The 27,757-nt window shown below is 62.9% G+C and overlaps 1 protein-coding gene and 2 long non-coding RNA genes across 6 annotated transcripts in view; 1 reads left to right on the plus strand and 2 right to left on the minus strand.

Annotated features, from left to right (window-relative positions):
* The window catches only part of ENPP7 (ectonucleotide pyrophosphatase/phosphodiesterase 7), a 5,215-nt gene extending 2,485 nt beyond the window's left edge, over positions 1–2,730 (minus strand). The window contains exons 1-2 of the mRNA XM_059379127.1: positions 2,478–2,730; positions 1,149–1,294 (exon numbers count right to left, since the gene is read on the minus strand). Of these exons, the coding sequence (XP_059235110.1) occupies positions 1,149–1,294; positions 2,478–2,730 (399 nt within the window). The remainder of the gene's footprint in view (positions 1–1,148; positions 1,295–2,477) is intronic.
* Positions 1–27,757, plus strand: part of LOC132003467 (uncharacterized) — a 40,498-nt gene that overhangs the window by 4,608 nt on the left and 8,133 nt on the right. For all 3 annotated transcript variants that reach the window (XR_009400208.1, XR_009400209.1, XR_009400210.1), the window contains exon 2: positions 10,234–10,398. This is a non-coding gene — a long non-coding RNA (uncharacterized LOC132003467). The remainder of the gene's footprint in view (positions 1–10,233; positions 10,399–27,757) is intronic.
* LOC132003468 (uncharacterized) lies at positions 8,446–14,938 on the minus strand. 2 transcript variants are annotated; one of them, XR_009400211.1, is made up of 4 exons: positions 14,742–14,938; positions 10,944–14,297; positions 9,338–9,481; positions 8,446–8,574 (listed from the first exon to the last, which is right to left on the minus strand). It is a non-coding gene; the product is annotated as an uncharacterized LOC132003468 (long non-coding RNA). The 2 variants fall into 2 exon arrangements; XR_009400212.1 differs by having other exon boundaries at positions 10,944–14,314.

Genomic DNA, 27,757 nt, shown 5'->3' on the forward strand with positions numbered 1-27,757 from the left:
CCCCCCCCCCCCCGCCCCCCCCCCCCCCCCCCCCCCCCCCGCCTGCCGCCTCTCCTCTTGCCCGCTCACTCAGCCCTGCTCCCGCCGCAGGCACCGGCCTCTTCTAACTCTAAGGTTCCCACGGGTGAAACTGATTTTACAGAGGAGGGAGCGGGTGCCCAGGGTACCAAGCACTAGTGACATAACGGATACAAAGATGTCCCCAGATATGCAGCGTTCTCATTGTCACCATGGCCCTGGGTCCCCATGGCGGAGCTGCCCGGACAGCCCTCCCCTTCTGGCCTGGAGCCTGGCATCTCCCGGCTATATTCTCGTCCAGGCCCTTCTACCTGGGTCCCCTCGCTTGCCTTTCCGGCCTGGCCACCCATCCGTCTTTGCATACATTGATGGCGGCTTTATTTAGGGACCCTCTCCCTGGAACCACAGAGGTCCAAGTTCGCCCTGTCTGCATGTCCACTTCCCAGCTGCCCTTCTGTTTCCACCAGGCACCATGCCAGGCCTGGCTCTTGGCTCTGACTTTGAGCGTGAGCCTGACGTCCTCGTAGCTCCTTCCAGAGCGAAGGGACCCCGACCTGAGTGGACGCCCTGCCCAGAGGATGGGTGTAGGCTCTGAAGTTCATTCTGGGGCCATCCTGAAAACCTGCGTTTGACCTTGTGGGCGAGCAGCCACACCTCTGGGGCCAGGGATCCCCCAGAGCGTTGCAGGATGGAGAGGTTCCTGGGTTCGGCACTACAATCCGCCCTTTACTGACCCTTCGCCCCTGGGAGCCGCCCGGAGAGGAGTTCCCCCGAAGGGGGAGGGCAGAAAGCTGTTTTACTGTGAGATGCCCTTTTGTTGAGTGAACTTATCTTTGCTGTGTGGACGCCCTCTCCCAGAGCCCGGGCTGCGGTTTTCCTTCCCTTCCGGAGGGTGGAGCCATCCCCTCGGGGCCTGGGCAGGGCCACGGAGCCCAGAGCCCACGGGCAGTTGCTTATCCACACCCGCAACCACTGCCCTGGGGCCCCACTTAATAGCCCTCTGTGCTGTCAGCCCAGAACCGTGGGGCGGGGGTCTCACAAGGTCACAGCCTTTCTGGGCCGGGTCCTCCCGTCCCCTGTCCCCCCGCCCCCCCCCCCACGGCCGACCGTGGGCTCGGGGCCTGCGCTACCTGTCGCTGGGCCGTGATCCAGATGGGTATGCTGCCATTGTCCCACCAGCTCTGGATGCCGAGGGTGGCGTGGTAGGGCAGCTTCACCTTGCTGGTGGTGTTGTAGTACATGTTGTGGACCACCCCGTGGTTCTCGATGTATTTGCCTGTGGGGAGGAGACGGCAGAGGGGAGGTAGGAGGTGGTGGGGCAGGAGGGAAGCAGGCAGGCTTTCCCATACGCGGCGGGCGGCGGAGGGAGTGCCCGTTCGGGGTCCCAGACACATCCTCTCCAGCCCCGGGTTTCCACGACCCCTTCCAGCGGCTTCTCCTGCAGCTGAACGTGCACACAGGTGTGCCGATGTCATCTGTAGCCTCGTGGGTTTTAGCAAAGACCGGGAGCGACCCAGATGGCTATCGGGAGGGAACTAATGAACACTTTCAGCCCAGGCAGAAACAGAATCCCAGGCGTTAAATGTCTCACGCGGAGCTCCATCCACGAGCTCCTTTATAAAATTCACTTTGTGCGTGGGATGCACGGTCACTCGTGCCCAAAGCTACAGCAGGAGGGACGTTAAGCCGCATGCCCCTCCCCCCGCGCCCCCCTCCGGGATCTAGTCAGGAAACAGGTGCCGTGCGGGAAGATGCTCGCAGCGGGGGACCCCGGTCACAGAACGCTGGCACGTGGATGAACGTCTGTACTGAATCGGGTCTCCCCCCAAGGTCACAGTCACCTGGAGCCTCAGCATGGGGCCTTGCTTGGAAATAGGGTCATTGCCGATGAGACGAGTTAGATTAGGTTGAGGGTGGTCTGAGTCACCGTGGGCCCTGCGTCTGTGCACAAATACCCTCACCAGACGAGGAGACAGCTGGGGCTGGAGAGACGGGCCACGGAAGGGCCACGGAGGCTGGGCGTGGCAGATAGGGTCCCCCAGAGTCTCCCGAGGGAGACTGACATCTGCGTGCCAGACGTCCAGCCCAAACAAAGCCGTGGTTTGAGGGCATCTCCAGGGTCAGCGTGGGAACAGCAAGAACCTCAGGTTTGTCTCTCCCGCCTGTCTGGAGCCCGGCCACATTCACTTCCTCCAGAAGCCCTCCTGCGTGGACACCTTGGTTGGGGGGTCACTGTTTAAAATGGGACCACTGGGCATTTTGATGCCTTGTGTAAGTTCCTGCCATCAGTGAGGCTTGCTGATGCCCCCCCCCTCCCCCGGCCGTGCTGTGTCTCCCAAGGACGGCATTGTCCCCTTTGTCCCTGTGCAGTGCAAGGAGGACTGGGCTCTGTGCAGGCACTGGGTTCCCTCCTCAGCCCCCTCCCTGTCCCCAGGCCCCGGCCCAAGGTGCACGCTCACCTGTGACCAGGGTGAAGTGGCAGGGGCTGGTCATGGTGACGAAGGCCGGCGTCATGTAGCGGGCCTTCACTCCCTCCAGCGCCATGGTGTCCAGGTTCGGGGTGTGTACGTCCTGGTCATAGTTCCAGCGGAAACCGTCGAAGGACACGAGCAGCAGCTTATTCCGGGAACCCCTCCTGCTGAGCGGAGCCCCTGCCCCTGGAGCCAGGAGGGTGGCCAGAGCCAGGGCCAGGACAGCCAAGCGCCCCGACATGAAGATGTTCGGGTTGGTTCCTGATGAGGAGCAAAGTCCCAGGGTCAGCGGGGCTGGTCTTGCCCTGCGCCTCTGTGAACACGAGGCCATGCACGTATCCGCTTCTCAGGAGACGGCCCTGGTCACCGTGTGCCTGCCACCCTAGCCCAGCCCTCATGTGGCATCTGCCTTTATTGCCAGCAGAGTCTTCTGGGCTGGCTGCTCCCCCCCCCCCCATTCCCCACCCCTGTGCACACCTGTCCTTGCGGGGAGGATGGGCACCAGTCCCAGAGGCCTAGAGAGCAGAAGGAGCTACTCCATCCCACAGGCCTGGGTCCCCACTCCACTTCTCCTAGCCACTCTCGGTCTCTGTGCCCTGCTCACCCTGACCCCAGAGCACTGGGAGGGGCCCCCTCCAGCTTCTAAGTTAGGGAGAGCTCTAGGGTGCCTGGATCTCAGGCCTGCCTCAGTCAGGCTCTGGGTTGGGCTTTCCAGGACCTGGGAGCCAAGGACCAGCAGCTCAGCCCAAGCCTGGCTTTGTCCACGGGAGCCCCGGGGCATAGGCGAGCTCCTCCTCCTGCCATGCCCATGAAGGGGCATCCTGGGATGCGCTGGGCTTGCTACAGCCTGGTAGCCCGGCCTAGTGACCACCACACCTGCCTCCCGGGGTCCCATGGAACCTCAGAACCACACAGATGTGGGTAATCTCACTTGTGGACTTCATCCGTGAGGGGCTCAGAAGAGGGGGGGGGGGTCCCTTGTTACCTGTGCTCATGGGTGTGGGTGTGCACAGGAAAGGGACCCCTGAGTTCAGGGTGCACCCTCTCCCACCCCTGTCACTGTCTCTGTCCTTCTCCCTCTCTCGGAACCCACGAAGCACATTCCGTGAGCCAGACGTGGTTCTCAATTTGGGGGACCCAGCAGAGAATGAGACAGATGAGTGAATAAGTAAAAGAGTAAAACAGTGAGGCTGGGGGAGGGGTAGTACCCGGGGAGGGGTGGTGACAGCCAGCGACGAGTCAGGATGGCACCGGTAGGAAGCCGGGGAGTGGGGTCAGGGCCAGGTCCTGGCTCCTGGTGGGCTGTGGAACCCATCACAGGGAGGGCAGGAGGGGGTGGTGGCCCAGACCAGTGTGGCTGCTGGGGCAGTGACAGATGCCACAGGTGTTGGGGGGGTGCTGTGCTGAAGGGCTTGGGGCCAGACTGCAGGTGGGGGAGGGCTGGGTCTGCTCCCCCAGGAGCCGGGGTGATGGGGTTTGTGTGTGCACCTGGAGGTCAGAGCCCAGGGGGACGGTGAAGGGCAAAACAAGCACCTGGAGGCGGCCAGTAGGTGGTAGGACCCGATTCCTCTGTGAACCTGCCCACAGGGGCTCTGCCTTACCACCGGCTGCCGCAAGCAGATGTGGTCATCCCGCGATTCCCAGCTCCTCGGCCCCACCCAGTGCATCAGAGCCTCCTCGGAGGTGTGGCCCAGGGACCACAGGCGCAGATTCTCGGGCCCTCCCCGGAAACCGCTGAAACACACCCTGGGGAGGAATCCTCAAACACAGCGGGCCCTGAGAACCCGGGAGAGGCGGACAGCGGGGCTCGTACAACCAGCGTGGAGCGGGCTGGGCTGGGCTGGGCTGGGCTGTCAGGTGGTGGGCCAGGGCACAGCAGGTGCGGGACCGTGGAGGTGCTCACCCTCCCTCCCACGGCACAGGGCCCCAGCTTCAGGGAACGACCGGACGGCTGTGCTCTGGGAGGGAACAGCGGGGCCGCGTTTACACCGGTGCTGGGGGCAAGGACCAGGGTCTGACATCCCAGGAGGCCTGCGGGATGGATGCGGGCAGCAGTGGGCAGGGAAGCCTTCCAGGTAGGGGGCGGACGTGCAGGTGAACTGCCGGGTTCCCAAGGGCGGTGAAATGGAGGATGGGCTGGAGGCAAGGGAGTAGGTCATGGAGGAGCTTGGATTTTGTAGGTTCGTATAGAATAAAATGGCTGCCAAGAATAAAGACTACACTTCCCAGCATCCCCTTCAGCGCGGCTGGGTCATGTGACGCATTCTGACCAATGGGACGAAAGAAAAATGTCACGCGACAGCCAGGCTCTGGCGCCTGCCGCTGCGGGCCTGCCCCGGGCTGGACGGCGAGGGGGTCCCGGGCAGCGCGTGTGTGCGCCGAGGGCCGGTCCCCGAGGGCGTCCTAGATGGCGTGGGCGGCAGCCCCGCAGCGAGACGCGCACGCACCCTGCCTTGCTCCTTCCGTCGGGCTCCGCGGGGCCGGGCCCGGGCTCCGGGCGGCTTGGCGGGGTGTGAGCGGGCGGGACCCGAGGGCAGGCCGCGGGGGGCGGGGGCGGGCAGGACAGGAGTCGGGCCGGCGCCGTGGCCCGGGGGCAGACCCGGGCTCGGGCACGCGTGCCCAGACCTGGCGTGGGTGTGGGGCAGCGCTGCTCCGGGCAGCAGGTGCGTGCAGGGGTGAGGGTGAGCGGGGCCCCGGGGACACGGTGTCACCGCCCCCCCCCCCCCCCCCCCCCCCGGCCCTGGCTGTGGATTCAAGTCCTGCTGCCCTCGCCTGCCTGCCTGGGGCCGGCCTGGAGATGGCGGGAAAGGCCTCTCCTCGGCCTCCTCCGCGGCTCAGCGCGCATCCCCCCTGCACCTCCGGGGAGGCTCTGCCCGGGCGGTTCCCTCTCCCCGCGTGGCCTCCGAGAGCGCGACCGCAGGCAGAGGGTGTACTCGCGCCCGAAGCCAGCAGTGCCGGGGCATGGCCGCGGACCAGGCCCGGCTCACCCGCGAGCTCATCCGGGCTTCCGGGTGCTTCTGGAAGGCGGAGTCGGTAATAGGCTCGCGGTGTGGGTGCGGGAGCCGAGCCCGCACCCGGCACAGAGGAGGAGCCAGGCTGCACCACCCTCCAAATGCCATCAAGGCAGCAGCCGCTGAGGACCCTCCTGTCGGGCTTTGAGGCTGTTAACTTTGTTTTTCTTTGATTTATTTGCTTGGGAGAGAGAGAGAGCACAGCCAAGGGGAGCAGCAGAGGGAGAGGGAGAAGCAGACCCCCGCGGAGCAGGGAGCCCGATGCAGGACTTGATCCCAGACCTGAGATCATGACCTGAGCCATAGGCAGACTCTTCACCCACTGACCTCCTCCCCGCCCAGGTGTCCCGCTGACTTCTTTTAAACCCAGTGCCGCTGTCACCATGGTGCTATCACCGACTCCCGCCTTGTGTTCACAGTACTTCCTTGGGGTGCATTGCCCGGGAAGGGCCCTGGACGAGGAGGGAGAGGCTGCTTGGTGCGACAAGTCCTCTTGCTGTCAGGAGCGGCTTAGGCTGTGAGTCGCTGGTCCCACCGGCCCCAAGCTGTCCCATCTCCTCTGCCCCACGGTGTCCATTGGGTTTTTTTTTTATTCCTTTTGCATCCTTAACATACAGTGAGGTCTGAAAGCGCACCTCAGAGAGGCTCGGAGATGTTCCACGCCCCACCTTAGCTCTGCTCCCCACGGGCAGAGTGTCCATCTCTCCGACCGTCGAGCGGCGGGTCCAAGCGGCCATCGCATTCTGGGGCCTCATGGGTTCTGTGTGTATTTTGTAATGTGTGTGTTTTGGAATCCGCACTCTGGAATCTGTTTTTCGCAGGCATTTGTCGTTTCTGTTTGTCACTCGTAACTTCCGCCGCCCTCTCGCACACGGGTCATTCTTCAGGTAGTTGAGTAGACCCAACACTCCCCGAAGACGGGGCTTGTCATACTGTTCACGTCGCGTCCCCAGAGCCTGGCATGAGGACCGGCCCGCAGCAGGCTTCACCCGGTACTTGTCGGACAAGTAAACATGCTGCTTAGAAGGAGAATTTGTGCAAACATCTACCGTACTTTGGTTAGGGAGAACATTTTTTAAAACGAAACTCTTTATTTGTCGACAAGCTGAGGCTTGTGGAAACATCGCGGAGATGGTCGAGTTCCCGCCCACCGCCCGCCTGGTTTCCTGCGCTGGTGACACGCACGGTGTTTGCATGGCGGCGCGAGCGGGTGGGTAAGCCATTGTCCGGTTCGATGTTGACAAGTCCTCGTTAGGCTCAGGTTACTCTGTGCCTGCCCTGCGCCCTGGCCCTGTTCCAGGGTCCTGTTAGGTCATCACCGTGTCCCTCTGGGTGTGATCGTCCCTGCGACTCTGCTTGTTTTTGATGACATGGACGGTTTGGAGAAGTGCTGGTCAGGCGTTCTGTAGAGTGTCCCTCCTTTGGCATTATCTGTTCTCTTTCCATTGATTACACGGGGGTTATGGGGCTCAGGGAGAGGGTCACAGAGATAAAGTGTCGCTGCCATTATATCATATCAGAGGTACGTCCTATCACCGTGACTCATCGCTGCAGCATGAACTTTTAACCACGATCGTGTCTCCGGGTATCTCCGCAGGACGGTTCTCCTTTCTCGCGCTCTGTTCTTTGGAAGGAAGGTCACCGTGTGCCCCGCACACTTTGGGGGCGAGGGGTCGTGCCCCACATCTGTGGGGACAGAGGGTCTACACCGGTTGTTTGGAGTTCTGAGCGGGAGACTCGTCTCTTCTCCCGGCTGGCCCATCCGTTCAGCGAGTGATGCCAGCGCGGGCTCACGGGTGTCTCTTCCGCAGCGGGGATTATAGCCCGCGGCTCCCTGTCCATCCCCTTGCTCTAACTGCTTCCTCTTTGGCCACCGGGAGCTCTTTCTGTGGGCTCCCGGGTCCCTTGTCGCGCCCGGCGCTCTGTATCCTCAAGCCCATCCTTGTCCTCCAGGACCAGAGGGTGTCCAGGCTCCCGTCCCGTGTTTGCCGCCCCAGCCCTGGAATCAGGCGTTTCTCAAGGACCCTGGTTCCTTTTCTTGGCACTGATATTAGAGACCAAGAGTTGGGTGTGACAAGTGACAGTGCCCTTGTTTCTGGCCGTACCATCTCCTGGTACGGTGCCCGGCACGCAGTAGGCAGGAAGGTGGTGTGGGTGGCGTGAGCAGAAGAGTGATGTCTCCAAACCAGGATAGTCCTGGGCAGGTGCGGCCTGCCAGGGAGCCCCCGACACCCCGGCCAGGGGGCTGGACACGGGAGCAGGTGCTCCGGCCGGAGGCCATCCCCTCTGTTGAAGGCGTGTGGAAGTCCTGGTCCCCTACGCTCCCCATGTCCACGGTGACAGGTGGCAAACTTGGGTCTGGTGGGCCTCTCCCAGTGCCCTGTCCATGCCCCTTTGGAGCGAAGGCTGTGGTGTTGCCAACACAGTTTCATGGAGAGGAGCGTTGCCATCAGCATGGAAGTAAACAAACACTTTGACTTGCGGGCGTGGCAGATGACCCTTTCCTGACAGGGACCCTGATGCCGCCGTTGCCATGCCAGCCGCCTTGGGAGGGGGTCCCTGGGAACCCCTGGCTGGGGGCTGGCCGAGGAGCTTCATCCCTGTGTCCCTGGGAGGCCTGAGCCGTAGAGCCTGGGACAGGTGTCTGGGGGGCCGTGGGGAGCCATCAGGAGCCACACGCAGACAGGCCTGGGCTCGGCAGGTGAACCGCCGGGAGGCATCATGATCTTTTTGGCCACGGTAGTGTTCCTGTGGGGAGAGACAGTGGCCTGAGGCTGGCCGTTCTCAAAGGGCCACAGCTGTCCAGTGTCCAGCTGTCCAGCGGCTCCAATTCCACCCAAGAAGGAGCTGAGGGAAGCAGCCCCCCCCCCCCGAGTGAACACCCTCCCTCTGCTGTTGTGGGCAGCGGTGACTCCCTTGCCCACTGCGACGGGGACCTGCCTGCTGCTGGTTGTTCCCGACGCCAGGCCCGACCTCACGACCGCAGGTCATCAGCACGACCGTCCACTCTCGCAGGAGCTGCTGCCTTTCCCTCCTGCTCAGGAGCTTTATCGCCGCCGCCACCTCGCCTCCGGCTAAATGAGGATTAATATTTTAACAGGATTATGTGCTGTGGGTTCGCAGGACTCTCTGGGGACTCCCGGGGCTCCCTCCCTCGCTGCCCTTCCCTCCTCCCTGGCCTCCCTCCGGGCGTGCGGGGAGACGGGGTCCTGAGGTCGGGGGCGGGCGTGCTGGGGCCTGCTGTCCCAGGGTAGGGATGGCCCTGCGGGGCGAGGTCCCTGAGGAGAGCAGACCACCAGGGCAGAAGGGAGGCGGACCGAGTGGGAGCGGCGGGGGGGCCGGAGGGCCGGAGGGATGCCCGCTGGCCCCCGCGTCTCTGCCCCCCGAGTGGCACAGCCTCGAAGTTTAATGGATCAGGCCTTTTTGGGGCTTTCTCCTGGAAAAATACTCCAATTCCACCCACATTTTATAAAAGCGAGACTGTTCCCGTCCCTCTCCTGATTCCATCACGGAAGGACAAAACCCAGATTCTCAGGTGGGGCTTCCCGGGCCTGGGCGCTTGGACCCCGCGGGTCCCCTGGGTCTCCCGTGTCGGGGGACCCCTGCATCGGTCTCTTTCCCCAGAGCCACCATCTCCTTCCCAAGCTGGAGGAAGGTTCTGCCCCCAACTTGGGAGCTGTTCCCCGTGGCTCCAGGCAGAGCCGGGGACCTTGACAATTCTTCTGTGGAACCGCTTGTCACCTGTGTAAATTCCGAGTTTGTGGGTCTGCTTTCCCCACCACTGAGGCGTGGAGGAGGGACGGAGGTTGGCTCCCCGAATGGGGGACCAGAGCTGACCTTGGCACACTCGTGTTCATAGTGGTGATTCACAGGAGCTAAAACACGGAGGCAGGCTGGGAGTCTGTCGTCGGATGAGGGTCTGTCCCCGCAGTGGAATGTCACGCCGCCTTAGATGGGAGGGGTGTCCGGACACCTGTCGCCCTGTGCATGGGCATGGGGAACATGGAGCCAGGTGGAGTCAGCCAGTTGCGAAAGGGCAGAGAGTGTAGGGTTCCGTTTCTGGGAGCTTCCTGGAGTCGTCATACCCAGAGTGTAGGGTGGGGGGCGTGAGGGGTCAGAGGAAGGGCAGTTAGTGTCTAATAGGGACAGAGTTTCACTTTGGGGCGATGACAAAGTTCCGCAGGTCCCGTGCACAAGAGCGTGAATGCAGATCTCCTGGGTATTTTACTACAAGTAAAATCTAAAAACATAAAAAGGCCCTGGAACCCTGGGGCCTTTCTGAGATGCCAAGAATATTAAGGGGGATTCAGCACTCGGCTGGAGAATTCCAGATGCTGCCTGGTCGGTGGACAGTCCCAGCGGGAGCTGCTGTGTCAGGGGTTTCCTGATGAGGAGAAGGATGGGGGTCCCCACCTCCCCCCTCCCGCCCCACCACCGGTGGAGGCCAGGCCGGAAAACCTCTATCCGCTCCCACCCCTGTTTTACAAATAAGTAAAATAGTTTTAGAATCTTAGTGGTAACTAGGAAGATAATTTTGGAAGTGGTTCATGCTCATTTCGGAACACTTGGAACATACAGACGAGCCTGTACAGGGAAATAAGCATAATTTTAAAGCTCACGACCGGAGGGACAGCGGCTAGGGGTCTTTTTCCTCGAGCATCATGAACGTCCACTTACGTGTGGGTCGAGTGTGACAGAAAAGTTAGTTTTATTTTGAAATATTTATTTTTCAGAGAGAGAGCGCGTGCGCACAAGCAGTGGGGAGGGGCAGGCAGAGGGAGAAGGAGACTCTGTGCTGCACAGGGAGCCCAGTGCGGGGCTGGATCCCAGGACCCTGAGATCAGGACCTGAGTTGAAGGCAGCTGCTTAACCGCGGAGCCACCCAGGCGCCCCTAAAGGTTAGTTTTGATTTTGTCTTCCTCTTAGTGCTTAGTGAGTGATGAGCTGCTGAACGGAACATTCTCAGTGGCCAGTGCGGGGCACTCGCTGCCCGTGGGGGCTGGGGTGCGGGCGTGGGGTGTGGGGATTCTAGCCAGCAGGGCCCCCGAGCTGAGCTCGGAGAGTCTGCTGAGCCTCGCGGGCCTGGGACCTCTGGCTGCCCACCAGTGGCCTTTGCGAGACGGTCCACAGCCACAAGGCCCTGAATTTAGGCCAGTTCGGGGGTCGGGGGTCCCCCACCCTCCATACCCGTCACTACCTCCTCCCCACCTGGCTGGGCGGGGGGCTGTGCCCTGGACCCCACGCCCCGGGCAGGCTCCCAGGGCCGGTGATCTCCCCTGGGGGCTGCAGGAGGAGGCTCGGTGGCTGCTCCTGAGCGGCGCCGGCCGTTCTTTGGGGCCACCACCCTGCTTGGGCCATCCAGGGCATCACCCTGTCACCCTCCCACCCTGCTCCCCCCATCGGCTCTCCTGCCCGACATCTTGGTGCCCGTCCTTACGCTCACCTTCTCCCGGCTTCCTCTTGCCCTCCGTCCGTTGTCCCCGGCGTGCTCCTCACTGAGTACCGCTCTCCACCATTTGCTCAGGGACACCAGCTGCCGTCACAGGACAATGACTCCCAGGTCCGGAGAGCGCGAGGTCTGCTCACCTTGGAGAGCTGGTCAGGGGCTGGGCTGGCCGGACGCCCAGACTCGCCTCTGGGACCTCCATGCAGGGGCCTGGGGAGGCGTCCCGGAGGTTGGTGGGGGGCAGGGGGGCCTCTGGCAGGGTGTGTGGCTCTGTGTGGCCCTTCCTGTGCTTCTGGTTGGTGCCCGACGGCACCTGCTTGTTTAAGCAGCCCACTTTCTGGATCAGTTTGGAGGAGACCCCTCCCCTCACTGCCAGCCTGGCTTGGAGGACCCCAGAGGGGCTGGGTGGGCGCTGACCACGACTGGGGAGCCAGCCTGGCTGGGGAGGTTGGGCAGGGGCTGAGTCTGCGCTTTGCTTGGATCAGCCAAGCCCTTCCTGCCTCTGGCACCTGGGCGGTGAAGGGTGGGCCCCAGGTCCCTAGCCCAAGAGGCACAGGCCCTGCGTCCCCACTGAGGACAGGTGAGCAGGGAAGGACTTAGTTGCTTGGGAAAGATGCGCGTGGGGTCTCAGGCCTCGGGCAGGTGGCCCCGGCCCAGCTCTCCTGCTTCTGCCAGCTGTAGGTCTTGGCGGCCTCTGCTGCTCGTTGGGATGGAGGTTCCCCCTCCAGCCACACTTTCCAGTAGTGCCTCTGCCCCTGCTGGTTCATCTGGATCTGTGGACTTTTCCGTAAGGGCTGCGTTGGGGAGGAGAGGGGAGGTGCCCCGGAGCTCAGCCCCACCCCGGGTCATGCTAGGCTCGCTGGGCTGTGGAGAGAGAGCTGGGGGGTCTGTGGCCTGTAGTGTGCCCCCACCCTGAGAATCTGCGCCGGGGAGTCCTCCTTGGCCTGTCCTGCTTCCCTCCCCCGCTCGGTGCCAGCAGACCCCAGCAGGTCCATCACAAGGAGGGAGACGAGAAACGAGGGGTTCAGCATCGCGGTGTCTGTCCTTGGAGCATGAGCTTTCTTCCTGGGCAGCCAGGGCCTGGGTGGGCACTTCCCCACCCTCTCAGGGACCTTGACCCCTGGAGGACAAGGCGGGGCTGTGTGGGTGGGGAAGTCAGCAGCACTGTCAGCCGGCTGGTGCAGGAAGGCAGAGGGGACCAGAGCGAGGGGACCTGAGGGGACACTCCTGCCTTCCCACCTCGATCCCCCCGTGACCCTGACTCTGCGTGTGTCTTGAGGCAGGGGATGGTGTGTCCAGGACCCTCCTCTTCCTGGCCTTGGCTCAGGCTGGTCACCCCCTTGGTTCCGTCTGTGGCTGAGCCCTCCCCAGCGCCCCCAGGGGAAGCCCGCTGCCGGCTGCCACCCCCTTGCAAGCTCGACTCCCCTACAGCTAGTCCATGAGGGTTTTTTTCTCCTGGAACTTTGTCATTGTCCCCTAGGTGTTTCAGGCTTCAATCTTTCCCTCTGCTTTCTCCTCAGAGCTCCAGCTAGTCTGGGCCTCTGGCCCCAGCTGCGGTCTCCAGGAGAACTCAGGCTTGGAACCTCTCCAAAGTGTGTGGGGTGTCTGGGGTGTGCTGGGTGTGTGCTGGCTTCAAGGCTTTCCATCTTGTCCTAGCAGCTGAGCTGTGCTGCGCAGGGGTGTGGAGGGGCCCGTAGCTCTGGGGGCGGGTGGTGGTGTGGAGGGGCCCGCAGCCCTCGGTGGGCGGGTGGGCCAGGGGCTGTGTCTGGGGCTGTCTTCACAGTATAAGGGGTGCCCGTCCCTCCACTGGCTCCCGACACAAGGCCGACCACCTGGTGGGGGGTGTGGTGGTGCTGACTTTGCCCGAGGGCCAGGCCTGACCAGGGCCCTTCCTGACGCCAGGCAGCAGGAAGAAGACAGACGGCATCTGGGTCCATCAGGGCCACTGTCGCGGGATCTTCCCTCGGGGAGCTCAGAGCACCTGCTATCTCCAGAACCAGCTGTTTTATAGCCGCTCAGGTGCTGTGTGCCCAGATAATGAAGAAGGGGCATGTCAGGCAGATAAGGGACTACCTTTGGCCTCGCTCGGGCAGATAAGGGACGGTAACATGTCTCTGCTACACCTGCTCCAACTCCTCGCCCCCACCTAGGGGGAGGATGGTGTCCTTCTTGGGCAGAAAAGGTCTTCAGGCAGAGAACCCCCTTTACGTGGGTGCTGCTGTCGTCACAGAGTCCCCCTCCCGGTGGCCAGGGGAAGTGTGCAGGGCCGAAGTCAAGAACCACACTGTCGGCCACCGTGACCCACCTGGCCCGGGTCCGAGGGAGGGCAGGAGAGAGAGCATGCTCCAGCGGCGGAGACCCTCCAGGGGAAGGTTCAGGAAATCTCACTGGAGGCCTTGCGTCCCCTGAAATGCGGCCACAGCAGGACACCTTAATTTACATGTGTCTCCGTGACCCTCCATCTCAGCCTGTCACACTGGTCAGCAGACGGGAGTGGGGGCACCTGCTGTGTGACAGGCAATGGGAGAGGTGCTTACTGAAGGCTGGGGGCATAGATGGAGATCTGAAACCCAGGACCCTCCCGGACAGGTTGGTTGGGGTCTGAGAGTAGGCGGGGGAGGAGTGACCCTTGGAGGCCCCTGCTTGGGGGCACAGCTGTGAAGCCCCCTGGCCTGTGGAAGGGGTGGTGTATCTTTGCTCTCAGGGATATTGATGGCTCGCCTTGGTGGGCGGAAGGACAGAGGGTCTTGGTGGCTAGAGAAAGTGCTTTGCCAGCTGAGAAATTTTTTTTTTTAACCAACCATATCTAAGCTGGTTTCTGGGAAGGATAAGGTGGTGCGGAATCATCAAATCCTTATCACCAGGGACGAACAGCTGGCGCGGGCTGCTCAGGGACCCGGGGTGCTGGAGCTTGTGGGGACGGGACGGGGACTCCACCCAGGGGCCCAGCCCCGTTGCAGGAGCCCTACGGACTCAGGGACACACGGACTGTAAACTATGATGCCAGAGATGTTCCCTCCCCAAGACAGGCCCCTGAGAAAGAGAGGAGACGGGGGTCCAGGATGCAGGATGGGTCAGCTTCTGTGATGATGCTTCTACCAGGACGTTCATGTTGGGTGAAGTTTGCAGGAGGCAGGACATGTCTTTTAAAAAATTTGTATAATGGAAGATTTCATAATCCCCAGGAGACAGATAGTATGCTCTCCTGCGCAAGGTCACCCTGATGGGACGGTCACTGATGGTCACGTTTGCTTTATTGTCTTCTTGAGCTTTGCTGTTCTCTGGGTTTGAGGTATCCTCCAACCCCGATTGGACAGTCTGTGGTTTTGCTCCTCCAAATGCGGAAACTTCCTGTTGTAATTACAGCTCTGGTAACACAGTATCAAAATCAGCAGGGATTCCTCCCTATGGGCTAAGGCCTCGTCTGTAACTGTAACTGACGTCTCAGATGGCCTTGGAAGTATCTTTTTGCTGCTGGTTTGTTTAAACTGGGTTCCCAACAAGGTCCACACCTTAAGTGTGATTGCTGGGCCTCTTAAATCTCTCTGGGTCTAGCTCAGGCATCACCGCCCTCCCCACCAGTTTCCCTTCTGCCGTGACTTGTGGAAGCCGGATCCGCTGTCCGGCCGGCGTCTGCCCCTTCTCCATCCCACTGAGCTGATCGCCGCCTGAGGCGTCGCTTTGTCCCCCTCTCTCCTGGAAACAGAAGTCTAGCTGGGAAACCTAATGGGACGCAGGCTCGTCTCTCTGCCAGACCCCTTCCCGGGCAGGCGCGCGTCTCCCTCTGAGGCTCACCTGCGATGCTGGTCCGCCCGTCCGACGGGCGCGCCCCGGCTCTTGGCTGACGCCTCTCATCCATGGTCTCATCCGCCCATGGCCGTTGCAAGAAATAACTAGGTCACGAGAGCTTGCAAAATGGCGATTTCCGAATGGCATCATCTATCTGCCGCCAGGAGCTAGAATCCTCCCGTTAATCAAACCAAACTGTCCCCTTCCGCTGGCCTTGCAGATTACCCTGGGACGCCGCTCAACAAGGAAGAGCCTTAGTTCGCTTCTTTCCACGAACACTTTCCAAAGTAGGGGGGGGCTATTACGTCCAGGGGATTTCTAGGGAGATTTTGTTTTCTCTTTTTCTACATATTTATGTATTTAGCATGTTTTAACCAATAGTCTTTACTTTAGCCTTGATCTGTCCGTCGTTGGCCGGGGATTTCTGATTCTCCCCGCTCGGAGGTGGCACACCAGGAACAGGAGGAAGGGGGACTCCCTGGGGCGGCCGGTGACCCGGGGGCTGGCGTGCCGGAGGCTCCCTGGGGACTGTCGGAGGGTTTATTGTCCTGTCTTGTTTGAAGTGCCGGGGTTGGGCCCTCTGATAAGTAGCCATATCTAAGCAGAATCCGATGAGAGGGCAGTGCGTTCTGATAGTCACGGAGCCCTGCCGGGAAGAGGGAAAGAAATCCCTCACGGGAAAACCACAGATCAGGAACAAAAAGGTCCCCGGGCCCTGTAGTCTCCGAGACGGACACCAGGTGGCGCCGTCCAGCCACCGATCTGCCGCTTCACGCTCTGTGCTGCTGGGGCCTCCCCCACTTTGAACCCGCTTGGCTCCAAGGCCCGCTGCTCCTGTCCAGGCCCTGGGGCCAAGGGAGGACAGAGTCCCCCCGTGTCCCCCCAGGGTGCGTGGATGTGGGTTTGCTGGTGCAGTTCCCAACCCCAGCGCGCTTGTGCCGGCCATGGTGACAGCCGCAGAGCCCTGCTGCCGGGGGTCTCCTCCGCCTGCTCCTACAAGGAGAACCGGTGTCTGTTGGCCAGCCAGCTGAGGCCGGGAGGGCAGGTGGCTGTCGCGGAGTGAGGAGGCCAGCTGGTGGGTGCACCTGGGGTTCCAGCTTCCTGCCCCGGATGGAAATGGCGGGGGGGTGGACTAGTGTGGTGGACGGCAGGAAGGGGGGTCCCTGGCTCCAGGGGGCCTGGTGAGTGGCGGGTCACTGGGAAGGCATCCTCCGTGACGTAATTACAGCTCTGGTAACACAGTATCAAAATCAGCAGAATCCCTCCCTATGGGCTAAGGCCTCGTCTGTAACTGTAACTGACGTCTCAGATGGCCTCGGAAGTATCTTTTTGCCGCTGGTTTGTTTAAACTGGGTTCCCAACAAGGTCCACACATTGTGTGATCGCTGCGCCTCTTAAATCTCTCTGGGTCTAGCTCAGGCATCACCCCCACTCCCGTGGCAAAAGGAAGCTCTTCCCAGGGTCCCGCTTGGCGGTCTTGATGGATGGAAGGTGGGGCACGTCCCGATCGGCTGCTTGGTCCTGGGGAGGGAGGGGGCTGCAGGGGCAGCTGGGGGCTCCTGTGTTCCAGCCCCTCGCCCCCTTCGCTGCTGGGGGCCATCCTGGGGCTCTGAGGGCAGGATGGGGAGTGGGGGGTGCTGTGGGACCAGACGAGGGACTGACCCCCTGCTGGGCTGCACCGTGGACCTGCTTCCCTGTCTGACCGTCCAGGAAGAAGCCAGAGGCCCTGGTAGGCCGCCGTGCCCTGCCTTATCCCCGCCGGCCCTTCTGTCCCTCCCCCCTCACCAGGTAGATCTCACGCGCCCCACACTTCTTCTGTGGCCGAGTGATCATGTCACATTGTGAGGGGATCCAGGGAGGACGTGGGGAGCCAGGGGGTTTCATGAGCAAAGGGCCCAAAGCAGAGCGAGGGTCCGAGGCCGCACTGCATGACCTCTTGGGTGCGTTTGTCACCACGACTCAGCCACTGCCCCCTAGGGCCCGCGAGGCCCCGCACCCGAGGTGACCCGCCGAAGGCAGGCCTGGCCCTCTCGGCACTGGGCTCCTCGGGAGCGAGCCGCAGGGGGATTTGGGGTCGCCGACACGGGGGCCTGGCTGCCGGGCCTTAGAGGCAGAGCAGGGCTTTCCAGTCCGGTCCGCCCTCACCAGCCGGTCCTCGGAGGTCTGGGGGAGATTTCTCTTCTCCTTTCTCAGGGAGGGGGAGGGGCTGGCCAGCTTCCAGGGACCCCGGAGGAGCTGCCGGGCAGGGGTGGAGTGGGCAAGCCGGGTGGGCAGGGAAGGCCTGGACAAGGGGCCGGTCGAGGCCTTTTCAGCAGGGACGCCAGGCCCTGCGGGGAGAGGAGGGGTGTGGCTGCTGCCTCCTCCAGGGGCGAGGCCCTCCTGTCCTTCTCCTGTCACCCCCCGTCATGGAGCAGCCTCCAGGGAGGCTGCCCTGCCCTGGCTGGGATCTTGCTGGTCCCTTCCCCTCAGGGGTGCCAGATGGGGTCGGGCCGAGGCAGCCAGGTCCGGGCTCTGGCTCCTGCCCCATCGCTTCCCGAGGGCCCCGGAGGAGCCAGGAGGAGGGCCTAGCAGGCCGGCAGATGGTGGGCTGGGCGGGGGGGCTGCCCGGGCAGATGGGCCGACTCTCAGGACAGATGGTGGGCCGGGCAGGGCTCCGGAGCCTGCCCCATCTGCTCCAGGCCCCTGGTGGGGCTTTGCTTGTCCACCTGGGGCCGAATTGGGAGGAGGCCCAGGCCTGCTTGTGTTCTGCAGGGTCCCTTCTGTCCCAGAGCTCTGGGCTGGGTGTTCCTGCCTAGGGCTGCTCAGGGGTCTTGTAGCCCCCTCCCCCGCAGCCGGCACCGGGCCGGAGCTCACAGAGCTGGAGGGATTCCCGAGCATTTCCCGAGGGTCCGGGGGTGCCCAGGTAGAGCACCTGGCACTAGGTGAAGCCCGGGGGCTCCTGGCACAGGCAGACGACAAGCACTCCCTTGTCGTCAACAGTCAGCCCACTACCGTGGACGAGGGGTCCACTGGGGAGGGAGGGTCACCCCGGTGGGGGGTCAGCCCTGCTTCGCAGAGGACAGGGTGGCTGAGCCCATGCAGGCTTCAGGGTGGGACAAGGGCAGGCAGGTGGGCAGAGGGAGTCTAGGGCAGGAGGTGGGGGGGTGGTCCGCGCCCCTGTGGGGGGCGTGAGCACTCTGGGCATCCCAGGGAGGCTGTGGGGTCCCCCGCTGTGATGTCAGTCCTCAGACCCCTGTGCGGGGCGCCATGGCTGTGTCCTAGGCCTGAGGGGGTTGGGAGAATTGATCCTGTGTGTTCTTCTGTTGCTAATGACGCTAGAAAACACCTTTTTCTTTTTCTTCCTCCCTCTCTTCCTTCTTCCTTTCTTTCTGACCAGTTACAAAGCAAAACCTTTGCTGACAGAGTGCCACGCATGGCTGTCCCCACAGAGCTTGGTGTGGACTGGGTGCTGGGGGTTTCCTGGTCCCGGGGACAGCTCTGTCCAGGGGGGCCATTCCCCTGCTCCAGGCAGAAAGGAAGGGACCGAGTCGGGGCATGGGGGTGTCAGGGTGGAGGAGGGGGTGTGACAGGCTCCAGGTCACCTTCCAGAAGGTCCCCAGGACGCCGGGTAGAGTGTGATCCCGGTGTCTGCCCCAGTGCGGGCTCAGGGCCGGGCCGCCGCCGTAGGTCGCTCTCCGCCCACACTTCAGCCGCTGGAGGTCGCCCTCCGTCCCTTGCCCGTGTCCCGCCACCGTCTTCCCTAGGCTCCTCCCCCAACTCATCTCTCCTGGAGCAAATCCTACTACATCCCGTAGTGGTGGGTGGCCTGGGACAGGTCGCTCACCCTCTCTGGGCTTCGATTCCTTTACGTGTGAAAGAGAGGCAGTAACATCTGTGCTTCGTGGGGTCGCTGGGACCGTTCCCCGATGGTAGCCTTGAGACCCCCGTCCTGCACCCAGCCGGAGCCCGCTTTCTTACCGCGTTGTGGTCTTCATTTCATTTCGTTGGGGTGGAACCCGCGTACGTTAGACAAACCATGGTAAAGTCCGCGGCCTCTCGTGCCTGGCTGTGTCTGCCAGCACCCCCGCTGTCTACTTCTGGAATGGCCTCAGCGGCCACCCCTGGCGGCCACCAGCCTTCCCTCTGCCTCTGGAGCCGCCCGCCCGGGACGTTTCAGGTGGATGGAATCGTCCAGCGTGTGGTCTGGTTGTGCCCTCGGGGCGCCGTGTTCTCCGGGCCCATCCGTGTTGCAGGACGTGTCCGAGTCCGTGCCTTTGCATGGCTGAGGAACAGTCCACGGTGTGGCCGGGCCACATTTCGCATCTTCTTTTGCGCCTCGACGCCTATCTGGACTGCTTCTGCCTTTCCACTCCTGTCAAGCATGAGGCTGTGAACGTGTGTGTGCAGACTTTCACTTGAACACCTGTTGCGTTGTTCTATGCATGGACCCCTCTGCAGAGACGTGCGTTGTCCCCGCGCAGGGCGGCACCGAGTGTCCCGCGGGTTCCAGTCTCAGCCCAGGTCCTGCTGAAGCCCGTGTCCTGGTGCAGGTCTATTATCTGGGTCCTTCTTTGGGGTCCACAGATGATGGTGAAGCTCCTTGTTGATATCCTGGAAGTGCCAGGCTCCTTCTCAGGGTAAGGCTGACTCCATGCTGCCTTGCGCTGCACATGGGGGAAACTGAGGCACACAGGGACTCCGCCCTTTCCTGGGCTCTTCTGCTGTTCGTTCCTGTTTCAAGGCGAGGACAGAGTGGCCCAGAGCTTCTGTAAAGTCCTTGCAGGGGGCTGGCCCCTGACCCAGGTCCATGCCTCATGGGACGGAGACCTGCAGGTGCTGCCCAGATCTTGGAGGGGCCTGGGGAAAGGGGACCAGGACCCCGGGTCAGCGATGGAGAGATGGAGGCGTGTGGTCCGCTGCCCCAGCGTGGTTGTCCTCTGCCTCTCCTTCATGGGACATGTGCTTTTTGCTGAGACCTAGAAATCCAGGAGGGGCTCTCACTGGCTCAGGAGGGTCGTCGCTGTTCCCTGTGAACAGATTGTGCACCCTTGGCCAGGCCAGCCGCGTCGGCGCTATGGCCGGGCTTTGCACAAGCCCTCCGTCTACACCACTGATTTCGTAGATGCCTCTGAGGGGGCCCAGAGAGGTCCAGTGGCCTGCTTGAGACCATATAGCACTCGTGTCCTCGAACTTGCGGGAGTGGAAGTGCGGGATGGGGGTTCCACCCCTGCCCTGGTGGGGGCTACCGCTCTCGGCGACGGTGGGACTGCCCCCGAAGCAGGCTCCTGCACACCTCTCGCACGTTCTGAGTCTCAGGCACAGGGGGCGAGTTCAGATGGGAAGGCGGGCTCACCGGCCCTTGCAGTGACCTGGCCCTGCCTTTCTGAGCCTGATTCCTCCGCTCCTCCCCTGCCCTGGGCCTCCCATGTCCTCTGAGCCATGCCCCCTGGACTCCCACCCCCTGTGCTGCTGCAGCGACCCCTGGGGACCCCCAGCCCCCTGGGGACCGCCTTCCCTTGGTGCTGTCCGCACAGCCGCCCCTGGGAGCCCCCACGGTTCTCTTGGGCCACACTGAGCCCGACTGTGGTGGTGAGAGCAGGGCCCCGGTGGGGGCAGGAGAGATTCTGAGACGTCCATGGCTGGACCCTGGCGTCCTCTGCTGGGTCCTCTCCTGCCCGACCTGCTTAACCTGCTCTTGATTGCTGACCAGGCCCTTCTCTTCCATTTCATTTTCATGGCTAATGGCTTTGGCCGCTGATCCTCAGGAGGGAGAGTCGGGGCACCTCCTACGGCACCCCACGGCGGCACCTGAGACATCTGCCGGCATCTGTGCCAGCCCTCCCCTCCCCCCGCTGCACCCTGCCCTCCCCCTCAACTCCGCGTCCCTCCTGGGGTCCTGCTGTTCCTGACATCATCCCTGCCCTCCCCCAGGCCATGTCCCCTCTCCTCGGGGCCCTCCAGAAGGAAGCAGAACACCCACCACCCGCCCCCTTCTCACCAGGCCCAGGAGAGCTTCTCTCTTCCCCTGGCACCAACGGACTCATCTAGCTGATAGAGGAACTTTCTGGTGTGAAGCCTCCAGGGAGGGACGCACGACGGGGTCAGGCCCTTTCCCCAGCTCCCTGTTAGCCTTGGGCCTCAGGCTCCCTCCTCTGGGCTTTACTCCGACCTGCCTGGGAGGGAAGCCTCTGTCGGCAAGGAAGGCCCCTCCCTCGGGGACACGCCAGCTCGGAGTCCTGGGGGGGCGTGGCGGAGCCCCCTGAGATGGGGCCCATGGGCAGGGGGGCCTGGGGCCAGGCGGGGCGTGTGGAGGCTTCTTGCTGGGCTGCTGTCCCTCTGCTGCAGACCCCCTGCCCCTCCCACCTCCCCCGCCTCTGGCCGCTCCTGCTTCCTGCTGAGGAAAGGGACTCCTGCCTGAAAGGTCAGGCCAGGACAGTGTCACAGAAGGGACACAGCCCAGTGTGGGTGCCCTGGCAGGCCGGTGGGGGGTGGACTCGGCTCTCTCCTTCCCTCGACTGTAGCGGGGCTCCTGCCTTTCTGCTTAGTCCCCACATGCCCGGCCCCACCCAAGATTCCAGGCCCCCGGCCGTGGGGAAGGGCAGTGGGGGGCTCCCAGATTAGCAGTTTTGGTGCCACCCAGCTCTGAGTGGCCACAATCCCTTGGCTCCTTCCCAAACCCCCTCTGCTGGGGATGGGGGGGTGCATGTGCCCCCCCCCCCCCCAGCTATGAAATACACTCGTAGCCATGCAGCAGCCATGGCGGCCGCCAGCTGGGAACCCCCGCCACTCTCACCCGGGACCCGCTGGCCCCCCTTCCCCCAGCGCCCGGCGCTGATCTTGTGTCTGAGTCTCCTGGAGGGATTGGTCAGCCCAGTCGTGGGGTCCTGTGCCCAGAGCACCTCACTCCGTGGTGTCTTGGGTGCGGCCCAAGATTCCACATTTCATCTGGCCTTTGCTCCAGGGACCCCAGTTTGAGAGCCACGTTAACTCAGGGAACTCAGGGAGCGTTCCCCCTCTTAGGCAGGGCCCCGGGCCCCGGGACTTCATGTTCTGCTCCTTTTAGCCTCTCCTGGAAGCCAAGACAGTGTCTGAAGGCCATCGAGGGGGCACAGCGGGTATCTGGGGTGAGTGAGTCCTCGCCGGCACACTGAGAATTGGGGGGGGCGAGTTTAGCTCGCCACTGGCGGGGACCCCCTGGGGACCCTCTTCACGTTTCGTGGCATGTGCTCCCCACCCCTGGGCCAAGCCTGCGCATCATTTTGAGCCATCGCATTAGCGGGTATAAAATATTTACTAAACTCAGCTTTTTGCAAATATTTCTTTGGTTCCTTTGCCTCTGCTGGGAACAGAAGCTCTGCAGCCCCTGAACCGAAGGGGCCGGCGTCGGGTAAGCGTGATGAGCCTGGGGAGGCCGGGCGGCTCCGCGCGTGTCCGGGTCGCCCACCTGTGAAACCTGGTCCCCCGGTCACTGCCCTGGCGGATGGGCCGCCAGTGGGGGCTGGAAAAGCCACCTCCATAAATGGGGGTGGGCTGCGGGGGGCCAGGGTGCTACTCAGGAGATCATCAAAATCACCTTTCTAAAGCGCACCGTCCTCTCTTCTACAAGCCCGTCGTGGAGACCTTTAGGAAAACAAGTGAGAAATGTTTAAAAGTGCATCTCTGCTTTATCTCTTAACACCTTTTATTGAAATGTGTCCTTTCTCATAGGATTTTTCCCGACTGCCGTCTTGCTCCCTGCTCTCTCAGGGAGCTGCAGCTCTAGGTCCCTGAGGCCTAGCGGAAAAGCCCCAAGACAGAAGACGGGTTCGGAGTGGCCCAGGGGCCACCCTCCGGCTTCTCTGGGCTCATCAGGAATCTTCACGTCCCACCTACACTTCGTGGGGTGCTGGTGGCTGAGAGGGAGCCACCGGGCCCGTGATGTGGGGCCTCTGGAGCCCACGGGGCCACCTGAAGCCAAAGAACTTGTCACCCCCCCCCCCGGGGTCTGTCCCTAGAGCCCTGCTGGGGGCAGGAAGGGGTGAAGCAGGTGAGCGTCTCCTCCGAGAGCCCCAGGGCGTGGGTGTCCAGGGGGCCCTGGAGCCTGTCCTCCTGACCGTCCTACCCGCAGCCTCCCAGAGCTCAGAGGCCACGAGGATGCTCAGGAGGACCCTGCTCCCAGACGGGCAGTCGGGGCAGAGGCGTGGGGCTGGGAGAGCAGGGTTTGTGGGGGGGCCGCCGGGTGCTGCCGGCTGCCCCAGCCAACAGCCCGCAGGACGTGAGGGACTGTGACCGCAAGGAAGGGAGTTGCGCCGACAGCCAGCGGGAGCTAGGAAGTGGCTCCTTCCCCGGGCGAGCCTCTGATGAAACCGCACGCTGGCCGCCCTGGGGACGGCAGCCCATGGAGCCCCAACACTGGGATGCCAGCAGGGCTGTGCCCGCCTCCACGTGTGCAGGCCCCTGCAGCAAAGCGAAGCAGCGTCTCTGCTTCCTCAGGACCGTGGCTCTGTGGCTCCCTTGTCTTTGAATGGACGGAGGATGGATTCTGTGGGCAGAGTCCACCTGCCCCTGCGCCCGTCACACTCAGGAGGCAGGAAGCTCCAGGAACGATCAGTACGTTGTTGGGGGATAAGTTGTCATCGGCCCGGAGGGCTCTGTCTCCTGTGATGCGCTCACGGAGCCCCGCTTTCTCCTGGCACGTTAGGGCCGTCCTGGGAGTTCCAAGCAGGGAGAGAGGAGGCGAGGCCATGGGTGGGAGTTAGGAGTCCGGTGGACAGCCAGAGGCCGGCTCCTCCCCCTTTGCCTGCCTTCTCCACAAACCCTGGGGGACGGCGGGACCGGCAGACGGGTGACAGCATCGTCCCACTGTTGGGGACAGCGTGTGGGTGTGGACGACATTGCAGCCTGAATTTTTCTACATTTTGTCTAGGCCCTGGGGGAGCCATGATGGCCTGACCCATAAACTCGTTTCCAAGGGATGGACGGGCTTTCCTCCAGCTCGCTTTCAGTGGGCTGACATCCCGGCTCATGCGGACGGCGCGTCCTGGTCCCACTGAGCTGGGCCTAGGGAGTGGGGGGCAGATGTGGCCCCTGGACCTGGGGCAGCAGGGCTGGCTCTTGTCACCCCCCTACAGGGCCAGGCAGGCGCGGCCACATCCAGGTCGTACGTACATACAGACACAGAACAAAGGACGGTAACTCAGCCGATCCGTGGCCTGGCTGCTGGCTCGCATGGCCGTTGAGATAAAAATGGTGAATTTTGCTCTTTTGGCAAAAGGACGAGGGAAGTCAGGCAGGCAAGCTAGCCCAGAAAACAGATGGCCAGTGGTTAATGAGAGACCCGTTCGCCTCCTTGGGGAAGAAGGCTTTGGGGGTTTGGCTCCTATCCTGACACCGTCACGGCGTTGTGGTGGGGTGGGGAGCCCGCGGCCCCGTCCCAGGCAGGAGCCGGCCAGGAGGGCCCGGGGGCTCTTAGCCCTACATTCCTCTCCCTTCTCTGCCCCTCTGCCCTGTGTCATCTGGGCCTGGAGTTGCCCCGCACTGGGTCCCCCTTTCTGTCGGGGATCTCCGCAGAGATCATGAGGTCGGGGAGGGCCGGGCTCTGCTCCCCACAGCTGGCCTCTCGCACAAGCTCATGGAGTCGAATGCAGTAAGTGTTTCTTGCGTGCTTGTGATCTCTCCCTCCATGGGCTTTGGTGACACGCTGTCCCCACGGAGAGCACGTTTCCTGTTTCCTGTGGGGCCGCAGTCCGTGGCTGTCCAGCTGCACGTCGCACACAGCCCACGAGGAGGGCCCCGCTCTCAGGCCCGAGACACAGTGGAGGGTTGGGAGCCCGGCCTGGGTCGGTGCCGCGGGCTCCCGTGATCGCGGGGCCTGTCCCGCAGGAGCAAGAGCGTCTTATTTATTTTCTTGGCGGGCACCTTTCCGTCGCGGTTGGCTCTCTTTGTCCCCTGCTGGCTTCCAGGAAGCCTGTGTGCCCACCGGCTGGGAACCGGCCCCTCAGCCCAGGGGCAGCGCTGGGGGTGCCCACGCGGGAGCTTCCCTGGGTTTGCAGTCAAAGCCAGGCGTCGGCTCAGCTCGCGCTGCACAATGAAATGCACATCTCCCATTAAAAGGCAAATCTTTATTTCAAAAGGTTCAGTAGGATGGGACTTAAAAAAGATCTCCAGCTGGTTAAATTTAGGGCAAGGCAGCGGCCGGTCCTGAGCTCCGGGTGGGGCTCGGCCGGTTTCCACTCCCGGCACCCGCCTCCCGCCTCGACCGGCTTCTTTTTTCTCCCTTTGAGTCAGACAAACAATGCAGATGGTCGTGCTGGCCAGAGTTGTGCTTACTTAAAATAAGCGACACCCGTTGGGGCGGGGGGTGGTCAGCTGGAGACGGTCTCATCCCAGCTGCCCGACACCCTCTCCTGGAGGGGACGCCCTCTCTGCGGGGTGGGCAGCGCGCGGCCGGCGGTGCCCGGGTCTCGCTCTCCTCCCAGTGACCCCGGAGCCCCGCCGGCCGCTGAGCTCTGCAGCCTGACCCACTGGGACGCCAGCTCCTATCCCTGCGCTCCTGTCCTGACGACCCCCCCCCCCCCATCAGGCCTCCTGGGGGGCGGCCAGGAGGAGCCTCTGGCATGGAGGAGTCTCCCTTCGACCCCGACCCCTGACAGGCCGAGGGAGCTGTGGCGAGTCCCTCCGCTGCTTGCCCCTGGCGGAGCAGGACTGACCGCCTCCAACGCCTCCAACGCCTCCAACGCGCAGGGCGGCCCCCGCGAGGGCCGAGTCCGGTGCCAGCCCAGCCGGCGGGAGCCAGCGGGGAGGAAGCCCTGCCGTGGGACGAGGGACGAGGGGTGGGAGGAGCGTGGCTGGGGCCGCATGTGCCCTGTTCTCTTGCGCACCCGTGCGCACGGCCGGGGCTGGGGGTGCTGTGGGAAGACTCGTGCTGGAGGCTTTCACAGCCCAGAGGCCCCGGGGTGGAGCCGGTGAGGGAGGGGAGGCTGCCTGGGCTTCTGGGACCCGTGGGCCCCTTCAGAACAGCTGTCAGGGGGAAAGGGTCTGGCCTTGGCCCGTGGGTGGTTCCTCCCCTCCTTCCCCTCCCCCTTCCCCCTCCATCCCCGCCCCTTCCCTCCTGCTCCCCCTCCAGTCTTCCCTCGCCCTCTTCGATCACTCTCCCCCGCTCCCCCTCCCCCCTTCCTCCTCCCCCTTCTCCCCTTTCCCTCCTTCTCGGGGCCCCAGAGAAGCTGCTCTCTGCTGGTGGCATTAGCGAGACCAGCAGGCCCAGGCCCAAAGGTGCACCGGCCGGGCCGGAGTCCGAGAGCCCCGACCTTTCACACGTGCTCTCTGCCCCCACCCTCCACCCCGCGCGGCTGGACCACACGTGGCCTCCCTCTGCGCCTCCGCCTCCCTCCCCCATTCCCTGGACTGGAAACTCCAGCCTCGGCCCCAGGCTCCCCCCGCCCTGCCCCCGCCTGCCCTGGTTCCTCTCCTTTCCCCTCTGCGCCGGGCATAAAAGCAGACAGATGGGCAGAGCGTGATATTGGTGCCAGGACCTGATTTCACAGCATTTTCGCGCAGCGCTCGGTAAAACCGAACGCACGTGCTGGAGTTGGGTCCGTTGCAGTGCAGCGGAGCGGCTAGACCCCAGGGTGGGTGCGGAGGAGCAGGGCGCCGGGGGTTCTGGGGGTGTCCTGGAGAGCTCAGCCCAGCATCACAGGGAGGCAGAGCCGGACAGGCAGGATCTTGGCTTCTTGGGGAGTGGGGAGGAGCCTCCTCAGGCGGGATGCACAGCCCAGCTCCCAGGACCAGCCTCCAGGGGGTCCCATAAAGCACCCATCAGGAGGGTCTGTCCAGCCAGAGGGAGAGAGAAGGCTGGCCCGTGGCGTTCTCCTGCCGCGTGCATGTGGATGCCGAGTGGGCTTCTAGGGCGTCCCTCCTGGGGCAGAATTAGGGTTTGGCCAAAGGGGACAGGATGGCATTTCTGCATGCCCCTGGCAGAGAAAGGCGTGACCCCTGAGGACCTTGGGTTTCAGCTCCTCCGTCCCCAATGCACCCAAGTGGAGGGAGAGCAGCAGGGACCCCCATTCTGAGGCTTGTGGGTGGGAATGAGGAAGGAGGGAAGGTAGGGCCAGGCCAGGTCCCCCCAGGCTGAGTTGGCCGGTGCCCCCATGGACACATCCCACCAGCAGCCAGGCCAGCACCCCTGGCCAGCCCAGTTCAGCCCTAGGGAGAGCCCCAGGGTCACACCTTGGGAGCCCTGGGCAGGAGGCAGATGGGTTGGCCCACGCCATGCTCTGGTGGGACGTCAGACTCAGAGATGGCCCCCTCTGCGGGACAGGAGGACAAAGCATTGTGTGGGGCCGGGAGGCACCCCCATCGGCGGGCTGGGGGTGCCCCCCCTGGCTGGGAGATCACGTCGGCAGCTCTTCCCTGCCTGGTTCACCTTCCCTTCGCTCCCTGTCTACCCGTGTTAGCGTCTTGCCTTGCCTTTCGGTTCCTGGCTTGCGTCATGAAATATGCATAGACATCGAGGTGTAAATAATAAATAGGCACTGTGTGTCTGTGGGCCCATCACCGGCCCCGAGGCACAGGCGGGGGTCCTGGCCTCCAGCCCCCCGCCCCTTCCGGTTTTATCCCCTGTCCCCAGAAGGGGAACTCTGTCCTGTGTTTTGGATTGTTCATTCACTCGCTTTTCTTTGTGGTTCTAACTGCTCTGTGCCTACTCCAAATGGCGTAGGATTTACTTGGATATTTCTGACTTTAGTTGAATAGAGTCACCCTGTATTTTTTTCTGCACCTTTATTTTTATTTTTATTTTTTTTAACTCATCGTTGTTTTTTCTGAGCTTCACGCATGCGAAACGTGGTTCATTTCTTTTCAGTACCGGGTAGAATTCCTGCGTGCAAATGCACCACAAGCCCCCATCTTCCGGTGGTTGGACACGTGTTTAAGGATGTCAGCCTGCATTGCTATAAACATTGGGTTCTGGCCAACTGACCTCTGAGGGCGCTGGGCAGAAGCCTCAGATTTGGAGGCAATCCCTAGTTCTCTGCTTTTCCGCTCTTCCAGAAACAAGCCTGCCTTCT

This window comes from Mustela nigripes, chromosome 16, assembly GCF_022355385.1.
Source record: "Mustela nigripes isolate SB6536 chromosome 16, MUSNIG.SB6536, whole genome shotgun sequence".
Classification (NCBI taxonomy): domain Eukaryota; kingdom Metazoa; phylum Chordata; class Mammalia; order Carnivora; family Mustelidae; genus Mustela; species Mustela nigripes.